Source organism: Tribolium madens, unplaced genomic scaffold (genome assembly GCF_015345945.1).
Source record: "Tribolium madens isolate multiple individuals breed KSU strain unplaced genomic scaffold, Tmad_KSU_1.1 Scaffold_3;HRSCAF=73;Tcas5.2_LG2, whole genome shotgun sequence".
NCBI classification, from domain to species: Eukaryota; Metazoa; Arthropoda; class Insecta; order Coleoptera; family Tenebrionidae; genus Tribolium; species Tribolium madens.
This window is the reverse complement of record NW_025401006.1, coordinates 4424135-4442016: the sequence shown is the minus strand read 5'-3', so window position 1 is coordinate 4442016 and position 17882 is coordinate 4424135. Positions and strand designations below refer to the sequence as shown.

Here is a 17882-nt window from a genome sequence, read left to right as displayed (position 1 = left end):
ATGTATACTAAACGCAAAGTCAACAAAAATACCCGCTTTTGGCAATCTCTCAAAGATCATGTGATATTTACACTGAGTAATGCTTCAATGCATGGCTTAATTCATGTGGTTCGAAGCAATCGTCTTTTATTCGAAAGGCAAGTGATTGATTATTCCAGATTATTTACCGTTAAAGACAGATTTTTATGGATTGGATTGGTTATTGGTGCATTTTCCGTTGCAACGCACCAAGCATTACAAGCATGGAACCGATACGATACAAGTCCGGTTGTTATAACAATCGAGAAGGATTTTTTCAATTGGGAAACTGAATTTCCTGCGGTTTTTTTCTGTGCCAGAGCCAAACTAAGAACAGCCTACAAATTCCTAAAAATTTTCAGAAAGTATCTTGGAATATACTAGCCCGATTTTCAGACGATTTGTTTCAGTAAATATAACATTTCTGCAAGTGTTGATGAGTTGGAAGTTTACGTTGATGATTTATTATTTACAACTTATGAAAATTATTCAAGTTTCGAGAAATATGCCAATGGGTCACAAGAGGATTTTGTCCCAACTGACCTGTATTTGCAATTGGTCAATTTTACGTCGTTTCGAATACCCAAAAATTCGAACAAAACCAAAATAAAGTACAGCGAATGGCCAAAAAATGTCGACGGAGAGTATTCATATGTTTTGACCGAATTTGGGTTTTGTCATTGCTTTCACTCAAAACTTTCACAATTTTTCAACATCGAGTATTTGTAGTTCGATTTTTATTTGCTTATTTATGGTGTTTTTGTAGAAATTTTACCTTAGATGGTACCACAAACTCGACATTCTTCCCTATTACTAAAAGATATAAAGAACCGTCACTGACTTTATCACAGTCTGATTTTTCCCAAACTAATTTTGTATGATTGATTCACTTATTTAATAAATTTTTGCAATAATAGATTTTTAGCTGTTTGTGATTGGGACTAATGAAATTATTGATATTACGTCGCAATATTTCGTAGTAACACCTCAAACATTAGGTGATGTTTTTTTAGATATTGTAGACATTATGAGTGAAAAGGACATTAGAAATTTGTCTCCGAAGCAAAGAAATTGCAAATATTGGAACGAAGCAAATGATTTGGAGCACAGTCTCGTTTATAGCTACAATCTTTGTCGCAGAGAATGCCGAATTAAACTTTGTCTCCAATTTTGTTACTGTACACCCTATTATTATAAAAGAACCGATAACGAAGCTATTTGTAACATGAGTGGAATGTTTTGCTTATCAAAATATCCAGGTAACTCTCAAAAAATCACCCACACGTTTTGGTCCAACTTTTACAGAAATTGTAACTTTGAATGATCCACAAACTGGTCAGGATTTGTGTCCGTGTTTCCAAAACTGTAATTTTCAAAGGATCACAGCAGAGTTGACAATAAAAGCTACATGGTTCTTTGGTTCCAAGGTGACAGTCAATTTGGATCGTTTTCCAAAAGATCGCTACAAACGAACTCTGATTTTTACAAAAACTGATCTTTTGATCCAAATCGGAAGTTTGTTTGGATTGTTTTTAGGCTGTAGCGTTTTGAGTTTGATTGAAATTCCTTATTTCTTGACACTGCGGTTTTTCTGGGGTGTTTTTGGTAATAAAAAAATAAAACCACGAGTTTGAAAATGTTAGTGATTAAATTAAGTCGCTACACTTAGTTTAATGAAGCTTTCTCTGGCAATATTGGGGATTAAGGAGTTGCGTCTTTGCTTAATTATTAAAGAGCAATCTAATTTAGATATCACTATGAACTAATCGGCACAAAATTGAATTATTAGTGAAACAATTAAAAGCGAAAAGTGATGAGATTTGAGTAATAAATATGGAAATTGTGATAGGATAGAATTACGCCGATTCGATGTTTGTTTTAAGGGTTATCGCATTAAGCTATAAATGGAAAGAGGCGTAATGAATGTTTCCCTCATTGCAAGTATGGCTGACATTGGACTCTTGAGTCTAATTCAGAAGTAACAATTTCTTGGAAGATAAATTCAAATGTGTGTAATAAATGTCAAACTTTTTTCATCTTTTGTTAGTCTAGACGAACACAAACACCGATTACTGTTTGAAATAAAAGTTCATCTGCATTTCGTATTTTTTATATTTCCACCCGGTTTCCTTTATTTTTAGGACTTTTAAGTCAATTAAGATATTAATAAGCGAGTTGACAAAAAATTCGATTTGATGATTAGGGAGTCGAAGTCTGTGTTTTTGTCGTGTATTTTCGTTTCATTGAGTTAGAGAAAATTCCGATAAAACTCCAAAGCGAGCCGAATTATTAATGTGTAATTTAAGATATTTCGAGTTACATCAAGCATAAAACTACAGGGAAATCAAAGACGTCCTGAGTTTACCGTTTTTAATACAGGCCTACCACAGCTTAATGAAATGCAATATTAAGCAACATTCGCTGTTGGAAATGAGAAAAAGGGTTAGCGACTAGAATAAACTTAGATTCGTTTTGGTGAAGTAAACTCTCACAATTTGTCTGAAACTTTTAACTCGCTATTAATAACAATGTCTGTGGGTCTTATTGCAGTTTTGGAAAAACTTTCTGAAAACAAGTTGGTTTTGTACCGTGACCCACTGGCCTTAATCTGAATTTGACGGGAGCTTTAATCAAGTGTAGTAATGTACAGCTTGGAACCCTATCATATCTTTTCTTTCTTTATGTGCACTTAAACTTAATGAGTTAGAATGAAATAGATTTTAGCTGTCGTAAAACGGTTATAGGAAAATACTTAGGGAGAACAGATCTTATCCTTTAATCCGTTTTATGGAACCGATAAAGAAAACGTGCAGCTCACATACCAGTCTCAACTTAAGCTTAATTTATTAATTGGGATAGTTAACCGCTTTTTTACATTTTTATCGATTGCTCAAACCGGGAAAACTAACAGGAGATTTGTATCTTTCCTGGAACCGAACGTTGCGAGTAATCGGTTAATCTCGACTTGTACTCAATCGATACAGCACGAAATTTCTACTTTAAAATAAAAATACACAAAGCTCTCTCTATTAGAATTAACGAACACAAAATCATTAATAACGCTCTACGGTGATTAACAGCACTTTGGCTTCCCAGAACTTTAATTCATTTACAGCATAGACTGCAGTTTAGCCAGATATTACAGAAACACGTTAACTGGTCTGTTATTTTCTCTCTAATAAAATTGTGTTTCGATTTAACACAAAGTATGAATAAAATTTTATAAATAAGATCAGTTTTTTTAGTTAAGATTTGTGCTTTTCCGACTTTAATACATTCATTATTTCTCAACTATTCTTAGCTGGATTTGCATAAAGATTTCTGACAGGCTAATTTATAGTCGTAATCTTGTTCCTCGTTGCAAGAAAATCACACTGCTGTATTTTCTGCAAACAAATGATAATTTAAAGTTCTTATTCTAAACTTTATTGCATAACAATAGCAATTACGGCAAACACGAATGACTAGTTAGTAATAACGCCAATGCACGATTGAGTTGTCCTATCATTATACAGAGTGTCCCATGCTTTAGAGCCGGTGCAAAATTAAATATTTCTAATTGATAAAGAAAAAAAATTTGCTAGTGGAAACAACAGAGGATTATATAGACTTCAATTTGATGCTTTAATATCGTTCAAAATTTTTAGCGTACTTCAGTGAGACCCTTAAAACCAAGAAAATCTTTTAAATGAATTGGAATCTTTTCTAATGATAAGATTCCTTGATTTTTTTGATGGTAATTGTGAAAATTGAATAATGTAAAAGTTAATAGATTTTGAGTAATTAACATTTTAATTTTGAAAATTGGAAATTCTGGTAATTCACTTACTTCTTAGTTGACGATAAAACGGAGGCTTCACTATGTAGCCCGTTTTCTTTTGTCAAGAAATTCTGGCCTTATCACCAATTACTGCAAACCCCCACATAAATTAGTTTTAGATTTACAATATTTAAATGTTAATTATTCAAGCCTTATCAACTCTATCATTATTTTCTTTTCACAAATACCACAGACAAAAATCAAAAAAAAATATCATGTAGAAAATATTCCAGTTCATTGAAATTTTTTCATCCTAAATTTCATTTTTAAGGTCTGATTGCCATACGCTAAAAATTTTATACAATATCAAAAGTGTATTTCATTCTCTATCGTTAACACTATCAAAATTCTTTTTTAATCAATTAGAAATATTTATTTTTGCGCCGGCCCTAAAACTTGGGACATCCTGTATAGTGTTTTCATTACAAACCTAGCCAGACAATAACATTTCAGTGAAAAGTTTTTAAGAAAATATGCCAGAACTTTATTATTACCACTGAATTACAAAAATATGGAGTTCATTTCAAAAAATTGTCAAATCCGTTTAACGCTACTGTGGCAAACCACTGAAGTGAAATATGACCCTAAAAGGGACGTTTAAATAAAATTATTTAGTGTGTAATGCGGGTTGGGTTCAATTCTAAACAAGTTTAATCAATCAAATCCCGCTCAGAAGAGAATAAAACTGTGCGTTTAAACTTGGTTAAAAAAATATAATAGTATCGAATGTTTATGTGATTGCAAAAGGTTAAACTTTAATTATGTTTCGTGCTTGTGCTGTTACACCTGGGGTTACTGTTTGTAGCTCTAGATTCCATCCCCTTTTCTGTTGTTAATGATAATACAACAACGAGTGTTCTGTTTATGAAATCACTAACACAAATTAAGCGAATTGAACAAAATCGTTTACACAACTTCGCCAAACCTTCGATAACTGAATTAACCTAAACCCTAAAAGTTTCTTCCCCTGAGAAAATTGATCAGGTTGTTAATAAACCTAAATAAACTTTGGTCTTTTTACGTAATATATCCCGAAGATCGATCTGTTGCAAAAGCTCGGCATGTGTGCAAATTTTCAAGGAAGTGGAGAAGTATAACTAGCAAGTAATTAAATTTTCCGGTAACCATTTTCTAACTTACTGTTGTTATTGTTAATTAAGGACAGACGGGTGATTCCAACACACTATTAATATCAACACAAATTGATGCACATTGTTCCTATCCTACCAGCAAAAATTTCAAATTCGGGCCGAAAAACCGGAAAATATCAAGAATTTAAACCCTTTTTATAGATCTTAAAGTTGAACTTTATTTGTTTAAAAACCAAATTACCGTTTTTGAACGTCTGACTTTTTTTCTTTCTTGTATAATTTGATTAACTTTTTCTGATGCCAAAATTACCAATTTGCATTTAAAAAGACAGAAAAAAGCTTTCAAGTAATTAAAAAGCCTCTACACCGACTCGATATATTTTTATCGGGCGTGGAATGTTTCGAGATCACAATTTTTTATAACTTAATGTGAGCGACTATGAAGAGATTAATTTGGCAATCTTTTTACAATGGAGCAGTATTTATATCTCGTCCCTTGCAATAACACTAAAAGATTTTCTTTTGAAAACGCTTTCTATTTTGTTTCCGTTTTGTAAACCTTTTTATTTAGACGCGTTTATCTTAGTCAATTTACTGCCTTTATAATTTACGGTTTTTTTTCATTCTGCTTAATTGGACGCGAAAGATATTTCGAACAATTGAGAAAACTTGGAGTAAAAAGTGCGTTTGCTGAGAATGAACACAAGTTTCTGGTTAAAATTTCAAAGCAAATTTATTTATTTGACAGGTTAAATGTGCAATTTTCTCTTAGAAGAATGAATGAGACTATTGCAGTAGTTTGGAAGCGATGTTATTTCCACCTGCACCTATTTAGACTGGAGTTTATGTTAGGATTTAGTTGCATTTTAGCACTCATCCCCTTAAATTTTTAATATCAGATCTTGTTGCAAAGTATTTCAATACACTTTGTGGCGTTTGATTGTGTCCTGCATTGTCGCAAACAAGAAAGGTCTTTGAATGAATGCGATCTGTTTCCGCTGTGACAGATTCAATCTCGGCAACATCACATGCAAAACAATGAAATACTGATTGGAAACTTCCTCTCGTCTTTCGTAATCTCACAAAATAATGAATACTTTGGATATTTCCACAAGTCGTTTCGAAGGGATTTGTTAAACTACATAGTATCACAATCGGAGGAAAACAGCGTTATAAATATTCTTTTCCGTTTCATTTTTGCTTGTTATACGTAACAATGTCTCGTGCTAGCCTTTTTTAAATAGTGCGAGATATTTTCCAAGTGGTAATCCATCACGCTAGAAAAATGCTAAATTTGCATACCGTTTTGTTTATCGTTTTTCGCATCGACGTTTTCAATAGGACATCTTGTCCCTTTCGTGTCACAAAATCTCACCAATCCATCATACTGGAAACATCAAATACTTTCCTGCCACAAAGAGCCAAGTATTAAAATTGCTTTGTTGAACATGGGCTTCTTTTGAGCTCTCCGTAACCTAATCAGCTTAATTACAAACAGACGGAATTAATTCTAAATCCATACATCTCATTTGGAAATGTAGCCTTTGTGTTGCACTTAATTGTTCAAATTCACTAAAATTTAAAGTGTCTAATTGGCTGGAAATCAATTCGGTAACAATGAGGTGCCGCGATTTCGGCGTTAACGCGAAAATGTAGCGAAAGTAAATGCCTTTTCTTTTCGCATGCACCATTACGTCATATTAGAACGTTTTATCGACTAACAACCTCAATCAAAATCCATTGTTAATAGCACCTTCAGAATCGAAGCTACGAGAAGACGCAAAATGCTTCCAACAATGCGCTTTATTATAATAGAAGGTAATAAACTGACGCAAAATGTATTATGAAAATGTGGAACGTCATCAGTGTTGACATTGCGGCCAAGCACCAAACTTTGTTGAAAATATTCACCATCAAATCTTTTTGAAAACAGAAGATAGATATTTTGATTTTTGCTTGTTTTTAGTAAAATATTCATGATTTGGGCTTGTAAAATATCTTTTCATTAACGAAAGGAGGCAACTGAAAGTACTCTTGTGAGTAGCGTGTTTTGCGGGTTTCTTTCCTTTTTCGCTAATATGGGAAATGAATGTTTTGTATTAGGCTGTTTGCATCAATGTACGCCCGCACAACTTTTGTGTAAATTATCAACTGGCACCTTTTTGTTGAGAGGAAATCTATGCAATATTGCATAATGACACATTATACACGGAGCTTTGCGTGTTGATAAAACGACACGAAATAAACTAGCGCACGATATTCTGGAAATGTGTTTGTGGCAGTTTTCAAATGGATGTTTTGATTCGGTGAATGCATCGATTTGTGATAAAATAATAGGGGCTGAGTTTAACCGATCTGATCAAAAAGAAAATATTTACATTGGTGTCTAAATAAGATTCACTTTTAGCACGTTATAAAACCCGGTCTGAAGTTTTTCCGACAAAAAATGTTTCGCCTGCTTCTTTGTTTCTAACAAAAGTTTAATTTCATGCCCTTCGGAGCGATATAAAATTGTTTAATAAAAAATTTGCCAAGTTCATAGCAGCTATTGTTATTTTTTGCCGCCTTTCGGGTAATATATTGTTTTAAAAACTTAATGACAAAGCGGGTTTGATATTTCATTTTTGCAAGTAGGTTTTGTCAAAGCTTCGCTTCGATACATGGGGCTTTTATCTCTTGCAAAGACCTTTCCGGTTGCTACAACTGCATGATTTTATTGTGAGTTGTTGCTTGAGAACGGATCATGTAAAATCCTATGCGGGGTGCTTTGTTGACGAAATAATAAAAGCATCAAACGAACTATTTTGTGTTTTATTGTTGTATGTACAAGATGATAATTACAAGTTGAGATTCTCTTTATTACACTGTAGAACGATTTTTATAAAAATATGAATAAAATGTCAGAATAGTTAACAATTTTCTGAAGTAATATTGCCAAGATTTGATTTTCCGAATTTGTGTGGTTCAACCAAGTTTGTCGTTGCATAAATCAAAAATAGTTTGCTCTAAGCGAGATATAGGTATTCTTATAGAACATGTTTTAAAATTTTACATAAAACATCGGGACATAAATCGTTCAAAGTTTCCAGTTGTATTGAAAGTTTTACACCGAGAGCGCAGCAAAGACAAACCATGGATGACTAACGTAAAAAAATCAGTAGGTAGAATAAAAATTTGATAGGGATAACAATAAATCTACATAATATCAACATGTAATAATAATTGTTACAATGAATAATTCTAGAATAATCTAAAGTGCTTTTGAGTCTATTAAATATCAAATGAATCACACTATATACAAGAAATGGACGTTCATCCCTTCGTCACATTCACAACCTTTTATTTTATTTTTACGTCCACTTTAGCACCAAAAATCAAGTCAAGTCCGTTTTCAGTCCATCGATATCACCACTTAATTGTTTTATTTACACCGATTTTAGCACTAGTTCGTTATGAGCGTATTGTTGATTGATATATTTCTTAAGGGCCACGTAATCATCTCACTGAGGTCACCACCAGCAGAGAAAATGTCGCCAAAAGGGCCATTTCCCGTCGCACGCCTGCTCGACTCGTCTGCATCGCTGCCGGGTGCTCCCCTGGAACAAATTACCCACATTTATTACCACCATAATAAATAAATTATGTCAAACGGACAAACGAGAAGAGCACGCGGACCTACCGCTCTTTTATTGACTGTTTTACCGACCTCGGATTTGCTGCCAACACATATTTATCGACCGGCAAACACCAACGCCCATTTTACCACACAAAAACTGAAAATCATTTCTCTGTCTTCCAGTGTATTATTTTTACAAGGTTTCTCCCGTTTCAGATTGATAACGCCTATTGACGGGTCCGCTTGGTATAATGGCATCAATTTTCAGCTTAAACACTTTCATAAATCCCCCGACTTTACTATTAAGCTGTCAATTCGGTCGCCATTTTCTCGTTTGAATCATGAAACCTAATTTCTATTTTGAAAACGCAAATTGGAAATTCCCGGCTGCACACAGTCTGATTAATTCCTAGATTAAAACTATCAATTCTCGCTTTGCACATTCGATTCTTGTCCCATGCGTAAAAAGGTTTCCGAGCGAGCAAGAGTTGATTTAAAATTAAAACAGTCAGTCGGTGATTACCATTGAGGACGTGGACGACGGCCGATGCGGGACTGGCGTTGGACGGCATGCAAGTGTAATTTCCGGAGTCGGAAAGTAGAGCTTTAGTGACCAGTAATTTGCTGGTGGTACCGGCCTCCGTTTTTTCCGTTTCGAGACTGATTCCCCCACGAGGCGAGTCGAAGTCCACCACGGAAGCACCATGGTACCAAAGGACCGACGAGGGAGGAGTCGAATGGACGTTCACGGAACACGTGAGCGATATCGTGCTGCCCTTCTTCACGTAGACTTCCGGCGGGCCGGATATCGTCGCTTGGGCATCTGCAAAAGTACATTTTACAAACACGAACAACAATCAAATATGAGAGTCCAATTATCGGAAAAAGGACCAAATTAAGGAGCAAAAAATTATTAACTGATCAATTTTTCCCCCAATTTATTTTGCTGTCAATTAATTGCTTAATTAGACCAGTTTGCTATACTTGAAATAAACATTAATATCAACTGAATTTAGCTTTCAAAACGCTGTGAACACTTAAAATTAAACATACAAAAGAAAACTTTGTTTATAATAATTTAAAAGTTCATTCGCTTTTAATAACACGAAACTAAACGAAATCACTACTCGTAATAGAATTTTAATATTAATTTATCGTATCCGCAAAAAATGGCTAAATGTGACAAGTAAAAGTTTTAGCTTTCAGCCATAAGGTAAAAATTCTGTTTTTGCACCTAAGCGTTTTTACTTTTAATATGGCAATTGCAAATATGTTGTCTCTTTCGCTGGATAAGGAGTTTCTGGATTTTTACATGCGCTTAATTTTAGTGCTACAAAGTTTTTAAATTCAAAATGTGTGAAAAACCTTTTTGACTATTTTTACATTTGATCCTGAAAACATTATTTTTCATCCGTAGATAAGCTGTTTGTTATAATACATTTATAGTTTTAATTTTTATGCTTTTAATTATTATTAAATCTTTTTTACTTTAAATTGTTATGCTTTAACTTAAACTATTAAATCTTTTGCAGCATTTTTTGGAGATGTTTAAAAATAAAATTATTGTTAGAGAAAATTGTTAAAATCAACATTAGCTCTATTAAATTTTATATCAACTTGTTTTTTAACAATTTATGGCACTTCCTTATGTTGAGCCAGTTATTTTTCAACGTTCAATAATTGTTCTTATTGTCAAAAAATTGATGGTTACCACCTGTCTTAGACTCAGCGCTTTAACCAATTAATAATAATTATTATTATAAAGTGGCTAGTATTTAAAACTCCATCAAACGTGCTTTTAGTTTAACAAATTAATTATCACTTTTGTATTGTACTATATCGCTATAAAATGTACGAGTATAATTGTCACAAATTTTCTATGTTTTAATATTTTATAATTTCGATTTATTGGGTGATTAATATTTTCGTAATTTAATAATATTGTTTATGACAAAATATGTTATTTCTGCTCTTATAGTTTTGATATTAAACAATATTGTCATATTACAATACTATTGATCATTGTTTCAAGTTTTAAATTAAAATTTCTTTAAATACTTCTATTGCTCATTGTCCCATTATACATACTTCTATTACTTTTCCATCAAAGTGAAACTGTAGCTAATTTCAAAGACAGTTTTTCAGTTTGTCAACGATATCAAATATCTGCAAATATCCATAATAAATGCAATTTCAATGCGTCTTTTCATGTCGCAAAATAAACCATCTAAATATAGTTTCATTCATTTCTATTTAAAGCCGTTTTTCTTTCCATACTTTTCAAGTTCTTCGTTTATGTAGGCGTTTCTTAATCAACAGTCACAATTAAACCAAGACCCGCCTTTCATCGATTCTGAGACACTTTAATAGAAACTAATTGACTTGAGTAATTAGGTTTCATTAAAATTTTGTGAAAACGTTCAAGTGTATAATTGATATTACGTCTGCTCTGAAATTTGAGGTTGTAGTACGGTTTTTTTGCTTTTACTGATATTTTAATCAAACAAAATACTGTCAACATGGTTACAGAATTAGTTACATTTTCAATCAATACCAAAACTCTGAGGACTCGTGGTAATAGTAATTTCAGTAGTGATAGTAGATAAATGGCTTGATAACTGATTAATGTCGTTTGTGCAAACTTGAGTCTATGTCAACATAACAGACAATTTAAGAAAACTCAAGCGTCACGTTTTTGTCAACATTTCCGACAAATGGAAAAAATTATAAAGTACGAACGTAAAGTTTTCTTTAAAAAGAAACGAATAATGAAAGTTTGAAGTTGAAATTCTGGCCCTGTTATGAATTTATTACGGCTGGAAATGGCAAATTACAAGTCACACTTATTTTTTTACATTTTTTGAAAAGTAAGACTTGGTTTAGTTCGAGTTTTGTGTATCTGGTCCCAGGTGTGTTTTAAGAACAGTATAGAACATATCGAATGTGGAATTGTATATTTCGGTAAAGTTTCAGAAAGAGCTTAAGCACATTAGTGTGTTTCAGGTATTGAATATGTTGGTTTGAAAAGAATTTGATTATAAAATCAATTTGAAGCGAAGCTAGTAAAGAGAAAAGCTCGGTACGTAAACTTAACGCCGCGTAGTAAATCAGTCATCTAATTAGGCCTCTTGTCCTTACCGAAATATAATTAATTAAACAAGAGAGTGGATCGTATTACCTTAAAAGATAATGGGTAAACAGTAATAAATTACATGCAGAAATGGCTACGGATAACGACTAAGAGAGAGTTTGAGATGGATGAAAAGTGAGGCCGTGTGTAATAAATCATATGCGATAGTGCGATGCGTGACAGGGATGAAGAAGGTACCTTTGGAGCGAGGGTCCGGATGTGTTGCTGCAAGAGAGGACGCGTCTGGAACAAAGGAACAAAAACACTAATATGTCCTGGTTGCTTCCCACTGATTGCTATTAGTAGGCAGAGCACAGCGGCATGCATGCGACAATTGTTTAAAGGCCTCGTTCTAAGCAAAAAACATCGATAAGGGAAACGGAGATAACGATACGGTTTTGCTGCCATATATTACGCCCGTCTCAAGATCTACAGACAAATTCCTGACGAGATTAAAGACGTTTTTGCCCCACAACGATCCTACACCTGAACGCGAAAACGACCGATTTTTTACTAATTCTAACGCAAAATCACCCCAATTTAACGAAAAATCTAATGTAAGCTAAAAAGCCAAAAGAAAAAGAAAAAATGGAAAAGATCTGACTGTATATTTTGACTATATCAAGTGAAAAACTTTTTGCAACAATTAAAATCTTTTTTTAACAAAAATGTCTAACATTATTATCAAATTCATTTATGGTAATTTTAATAAATACAGTCGGCAGTTTTAGTTTTTGATTTAATTTTAATTAATTTTTTTAATGTCATTAAAGTAAGCAAAGAAAAATCGACTAAGAAAATTTCAAAACGAAAACATAAAAACGGGGACAAATTCGGTACCGATAACAGTTTTTGGTTTGGAAACGAAAAGTGTGCAAGTGAAAGTCAGAAAAATAAAATTTACACTCAATTTGTAATGAAGGTTTGCTAAAGATTCTCTAATTTTTAGGAAGAAATTGACGAAAATACCAAATAAACATGAATGAGAAAGGACGCAATTAAACTAGTGTGTCTAATTGCACTACTTTTTTGAGGAAAGAATTAAAAAAGTAACAATTTTGAAAAAGAATTGAGAACATGGATCAACTTTGAGCTTATTTCAATAAATCACACAAAAATGATTGCTAATCTTCAAAATACCTGCTTGTATATTTTGCAAAATAATTTTTTTTTCTAAGTTCTGGTAGTAAGAAGCACATTTTTGCCTGTACACTGTACATTTCAGTGTGTTGCTATCAGTATTATTAGCAATGAATTCTGTTTTTAGACATTAGGCAGTGATGTCTGACTTCAGATATTCGATTATGAAAAGAGCAAACATGCACACAAAATTTTAAAGTTAAAATTCAATACAAAAACAACCATATTTTTAAAACAAAATAACAAAACGAAAAGCTTTTTGATTTGCTTTGTGGCTATGGATAAGCTACTATAAATTTTTTCACTAAAATTGTATTTTGGTGATTTCCATTAAAAAAAAAACAGATTTTACTCTTTCTGATATATTTGTTTTTGTTTACTCTTAATACCATATATACCATATTCATAAATAGAAATAATGGGAGACTAACACCGAATGTAAGCATTGTGGGTGCTGGAATTTGTGCTAGTTATATTTTAAATGAAAAAAAATAATATTATGAAAAAATAGTTTATTTACAGCTGTTGCGGCTTATTGTAATAATTTTTCACCTTTGCTTGTTTCTTTTTGTAACAAACAATAAATTCAAATGTTTTGGAAGAGTGTTACCAAAATAATTCCTAGTGTTTGATTTTTGATTTGCGAAAAAAACGGCTTGGTTATCGACTTACTTCCCACCTGCTCACAAATACAAAAGCCTTCTTTGCTTATGGGCTCAGAAATCTATAAGATATCCTCTGAAAAAACACGCTAAAAAAGACATTAAAACGTTGTCTGTTTTTATAAAGACACAAGATAAATATCCGAGTATATTAAAATTCCTCTTTCCCACTTTATAAGAATTTTGGTATGGTTTTGCTTGCTTTTACTCGTAGAAACATACCATCTGCGATCTCTCTTACTTTTCATTTATTCCAGATCCAATCTAACCTTTAGAAACTTCATTTTATACTGAGTGAATTATGTTTGCTTATCTTAGAGTAATTACTCACGTACGTAAATGAACACGACAAGAACGTGGTTTTTATGATTAGTGAAACATGTTTAGAAACGTAGACAACAAATATGTATCTGTTGAATATAATGGAGTTGATTCGCTGTGATTAGTATTCCGAACAAGTAGGGAAAACATGTCAAATGAACTAAGTTTCGACTTTGATATTTCAGATAATATTATTAAATGTTTGCTGAAATTGTTGATTAACGTATGAAACTTATGTGAAGCGAAACTTATAGTAAAAGCATTTATTAAATATTTAACACGTCGCTTTATAAAAATTTAATATAGTTATTAAATTTGGAGAGTAATAGGTGACATATTAAACAAAGGTCACCTGTCACTGCTTAAATATTAAACACGTAACTTGTCCTCAATTTATGACTGGTTTGAATTAAAAATGAGTGACTTTATAATTTGGTAAAACACCTAAAGCTGTTTAATCAAGCAACTAATTGCACCCCGCATTTGGTGGAACTGATTGTCTCCTTCTGCCCAATTAAGTGTGACCATTTCTCGTCCCCATAAAACATAGTCTTGCGAATGTGTGACATTTACAGCGTGAATATTTCCGCTTAGTTGGGTAGAAGGAGCCGTTATCTGGTCGTTTATTTTTGGTGGTGCATAATATGGCGAGTGAGTGTTTCTTACCCTCGACGTTCAACGTGATGGCGAGATTAATCTTAGGCTCCGTGTTCACCTGACACTCGTAGACGCCGGCGTCGCGTTTCTGCACGTAAGCAATGCGCAGATCCCAGTCGTCGCTGTGCTCCGGATGGCGGACGCTGAAACGAGCGTCTCCGGTGTATGTGTGGATGTCAGAGGTCAGGATGTGGAGGTCGCGTTTACGCATCCAGGAGACCTGAAACCGAACGATGAGTTCCACGAAAGGAGGGCAATGGGAAATGACACTAGAACTGATCGATAAGAGCCGATAAGTGGGGCTTTTCATGTAGTTTTGCGACGATTACGCAGAAAATCAACGGAGGGATTTTCGCTAACGCGGAGGAACCAGATTAGGAAAGGCCGTTTACCAAATTGACCCAATAGCAAAACAATAACTTTCAAAATGTTCTTCAAATTACCTTAATTACTATGTTATTATCAATTAATAAATTAAAACATATTTCTCTTGATTTACTACACTCTGGCAAATTTTGGAGACGTCTCATTTATCTTTTTGCATGTAACGCGTTAATAGGCATAAATAAAACAAGCCTAGATTTGAATTTTAATTACTGCGTACAATTACGCATTAAATTTAGCTTGTATTTTTTATTTGTGGTGTAAACTGACTAAAATGTCTAAAACTTCTGAAGGTTTTTTCCAGTATAAAAGCTCTACGTCGAATGCTGTTTAGTTTGGAGTTGTCGATGCAGTGCTTTTCAAATTTATTCTGCATCCGCTGACGCAAAAGCTGCTTATCAATAAGCTTTTAAACAACAAGCAAACCAAAAACCGGAGAAATATTGTGCTTAAATCGCAGTGGTGACATTATTTTGCATAGTCTACTTTCAAGAGCAAAATAGAGATTTAAAGATGTATTTGTTTACTTTCGTCGAGTAATAAACTCCCCAACTTGACTAAAATTTCATTAATGTCAGTTTTGATCAGTTTAAAAGTGGGTGCAGGGATGCATTTTGGATGATGTTGTAGACATCACAAGGTCCATTTAACTTCCGTAAAATAGTTTAAGTTTGATGAAGATGTTCTTTGACCCTTCAAGGGCTATTATAGGTTCATTAAGGAAACAGCCTTAATCGACAATGAAATTCACAAACTTTGCTGACCTGATATGAACTTGCACAATAGAGGAATTATTGAACATATCGAAAGAAAGGGATAAATGGGGTTAAACTAGTTGTGTGCAGTAGAGTAAATTAAGTAAAATAGTCTATTAAAAGTTTCTATATAATAAAACAGATTTAGATGCAGCACGCAAAACTTTTCATAATAGAACAAAACTTCGAAACTTGGGCTTTTAACAAAATGATTTCATTAAAATCGCGTTTGTTTCTCTAACTAATAACTAATATAACGAGCTTTTAATTTTCAAGATAACAAAATCTAGTCTAGACTTGTTCCAAGTGAAAATCACATTAGGACGTTTGTATACCGAGACATCATAAAGCGCCCCAATTTATATTTCAATTTTGTCTTAGCTGGTTGTAAACGTAGGAAAGGTATAATAAAGTTGTTATCTTATAATTAAATCTACCATTTGCGTAGCGAACAGATTAAATTTTTAAATACATTTTCGTAGGAAAAATAATTTTTAGGAAACAAAGGATTGTGCATTGCCTCGTAACATTTAAAACGAAATTACGAAAAATGTAAATGCATCAGCGGCGTTGAATGTTTATTTTTCATTTAAAATTGTATTTTTTCGTGCTTGTTGTTGGCATGTGAACAGACTTCGCAGCCGGAAAACGACCATTTGTGACTTCGACCGAATTTCGCGGTTGCTTGTTTGTCAACTTTTATGGCTCCGAATTTACTTAAACCAACAAAACGAGATCACCCTAATTAACATCGCCGACTTTTGACGCATTTTTCGTGTGTTTTGGTTCCTTGATCGAGATATCAGCAGAGGGGCCTTATAATTAGCAGGTGCCAGGATAAAGGCGGGTTGAGTCTCCTGCTGTTAAATGCGGGATAAGTTTAGTCGAGCGTTGTTTCAGGCTGTGCAAGCATGATTAAAAGTAAAAGCAGATAACGTTAACGTTGTACAAAGAAGAGTAGAGACGGCGCTATAAAGTTGCAAGATGCAAATGGGACCACAGAGGGCTTGCCGTTAACAAGCAACCGGCAAACACCCACATCAAGTTGGCAATGCAAATAAGCACACATGTCCGAGCTTTGCCTCAGATTGATTGTGTTTGTATGCTAAAACCACGTAAAAACAACCATATTTGGACAGAACTGAACTGTCAGAATGAAAAATGCCCATACCTTCAACAGTATATTTGTAACCAGAAACGTTTTATTTTCCGCACATCCAAGAACAAAAAGCAATTTTAAGCTCACACGAGTGTAAATCACAAAGGGTGAGACTCATCCAGCAATTGAAACTTTCCAAATTTGCTTTTTTGATGAGTTTTCTTATCTTATTATTCGGACTATATTGAATTTCAAGACGGGGTATTCTTGTATATTTCCGGTACAACGAGAGAACGCTACTAGGATAATTGTACTGCACAAATACACACCGAGGACGACTTAACAAGCATCAACCCTCTGGCTATACAAGCTAGATACACAGGTTAAGTGCCAAGCTCCAGAAAATAGGATACAACCCCAAATTCAGGTGAAGAGCAAAATTTAAATCACCGAAAATGTTTATAAAACTGCCAGATTGAAGTACTTAAACCCGCTCGACAGAGTAATTAGTAAAATAACTAATTAATTAGTTCTTTTCGGACTTTTCCGTTTCATTTGCGACGTTAACTCAAGCGCAAATGTAATAAACAACCATTATGTTTACGTTTAATAAGTTTCAACTTTTCACGTCAGTTTCCCCTAGTTGGCAAATAGCAACAATAGTTCTTTAACTAACTTAGCATGAACTACCTGGAGCCTAACGAGTGACTATGAAACTGTAATAAGAAGCATCCGACTATAAGAACTAGTTAAAATGTCAAAGTGAATAAAGTTTTATGAAGATGTTGCTTGCAGTTCACCTAATTTTATTATTTAAACAAAGTTGCCATTTCGTAGACATGACTTTAGAAATATAACTTCAAGAAATTTACTGGAGTAATTATCGTTTGCTGAAAATTCTAGTCACAAATTTTATTTATTAACTGTTAGCAACTTTGTAACCCAATACCGTCTTCGTTATTGAGGCCAAATTTGCAAATATTTAAAGTTTTCAGTGTCGTTAAAATGATACGTCTGATATCCGATCCTGGAAACCTTTTAAAAAAAGGAAATTCGATTTTCTTTCAAACTTTAATAATTGCACCATCTGCTACTTCTTTACAAACTTCTTAAACTTTTCCTATGGCTCAATTAAAATTAATTGTTTTATTAAATTTTTAAATAGTCGGTTTTGTTTTAGATTAAATGA

The 17882-nt window shown here is 33.3% G+C and overlaps 2 protein-coding genes across 5 annotated transcripts in view; one reads left to right on the top strand and one right to left on the bottom strand.

Moving 5' to 3' along the window:
- Window positions 1-1695, top strand: LOC123007882 (sodium channel protein Nach-like). Its single transcript, XM_044403371.1, has 6 exons — window positions 1-137; window positions 180-383; window positions 429-737; window positions 785-893; window positions 944-1277; window positions 1324-1695. The coding sequence occupies exons 1-6, from the start codon at window positions 1-3 to the stop codon at window positions 1650-1652; spliced, it is 1422 nt and encodes a 473-aa protein (XP_044259306.1). The 3' UTR covers window positions 1653-1695.
- A 6058-nt stretch (window positions 1696-7753) lies between these two features.
- Window positions 7754-17882, bottom strand: part of LOC123006967 (lachesin) — a 108502-nt gene continuing 98373 nt past the window's right edge. For 3 of the 4 annotated variants that reach the window (XM_044401940.1, XM_044401939.1, XM_044401937.1), the window contains exons 4-7: window positions 14465-14675; window positions 11874-11918; window positions 9069-9368; window positions 7754-8525 (exon numbers count right to left, since the gene is read on the bottom strand). In XM_044401940.1, the coding sequence (XP_044257875.1) occupies window positions 8425-8525; window positions 9069-9368; window positions 11874-11918; window positions 14465-14675 (657 nt within the window). In that variant the 3' untranslated portion in view covers window positions 7754-8424. The remainder of the gene's footprint in view (window positions 8526-9068; window positions 9369-11873; window positions 11919-14464; window positions 14676-17882) is intronic. The other variant, XM_044401938.1, reaches the window with a different exon arrangement.

Bases quoted from the DNA above. Each gene is read 5' to 3' on its own strand.
- LOC123007882 (XM_044403371.1), top strand. From the start codon at position 1: ATGTATACTAAACGCAAAGTCAACAAAAATACCCGCTTTTGGCAATCT. The intron at 894-943 runs GTATGATTGATT...ATAGATTTTTAG, and splicing joins ATTTTTCCCAAACTAATTTT to CTGTTTGTGATTGGGACTAA. The intron at 1,278-1,323 runs GTAACTCTCAAA...CAACTTTTACAG, and splicing joins TTGCTTATCAAAATATCCAG to AAATTGTAACTTTGAATGAT.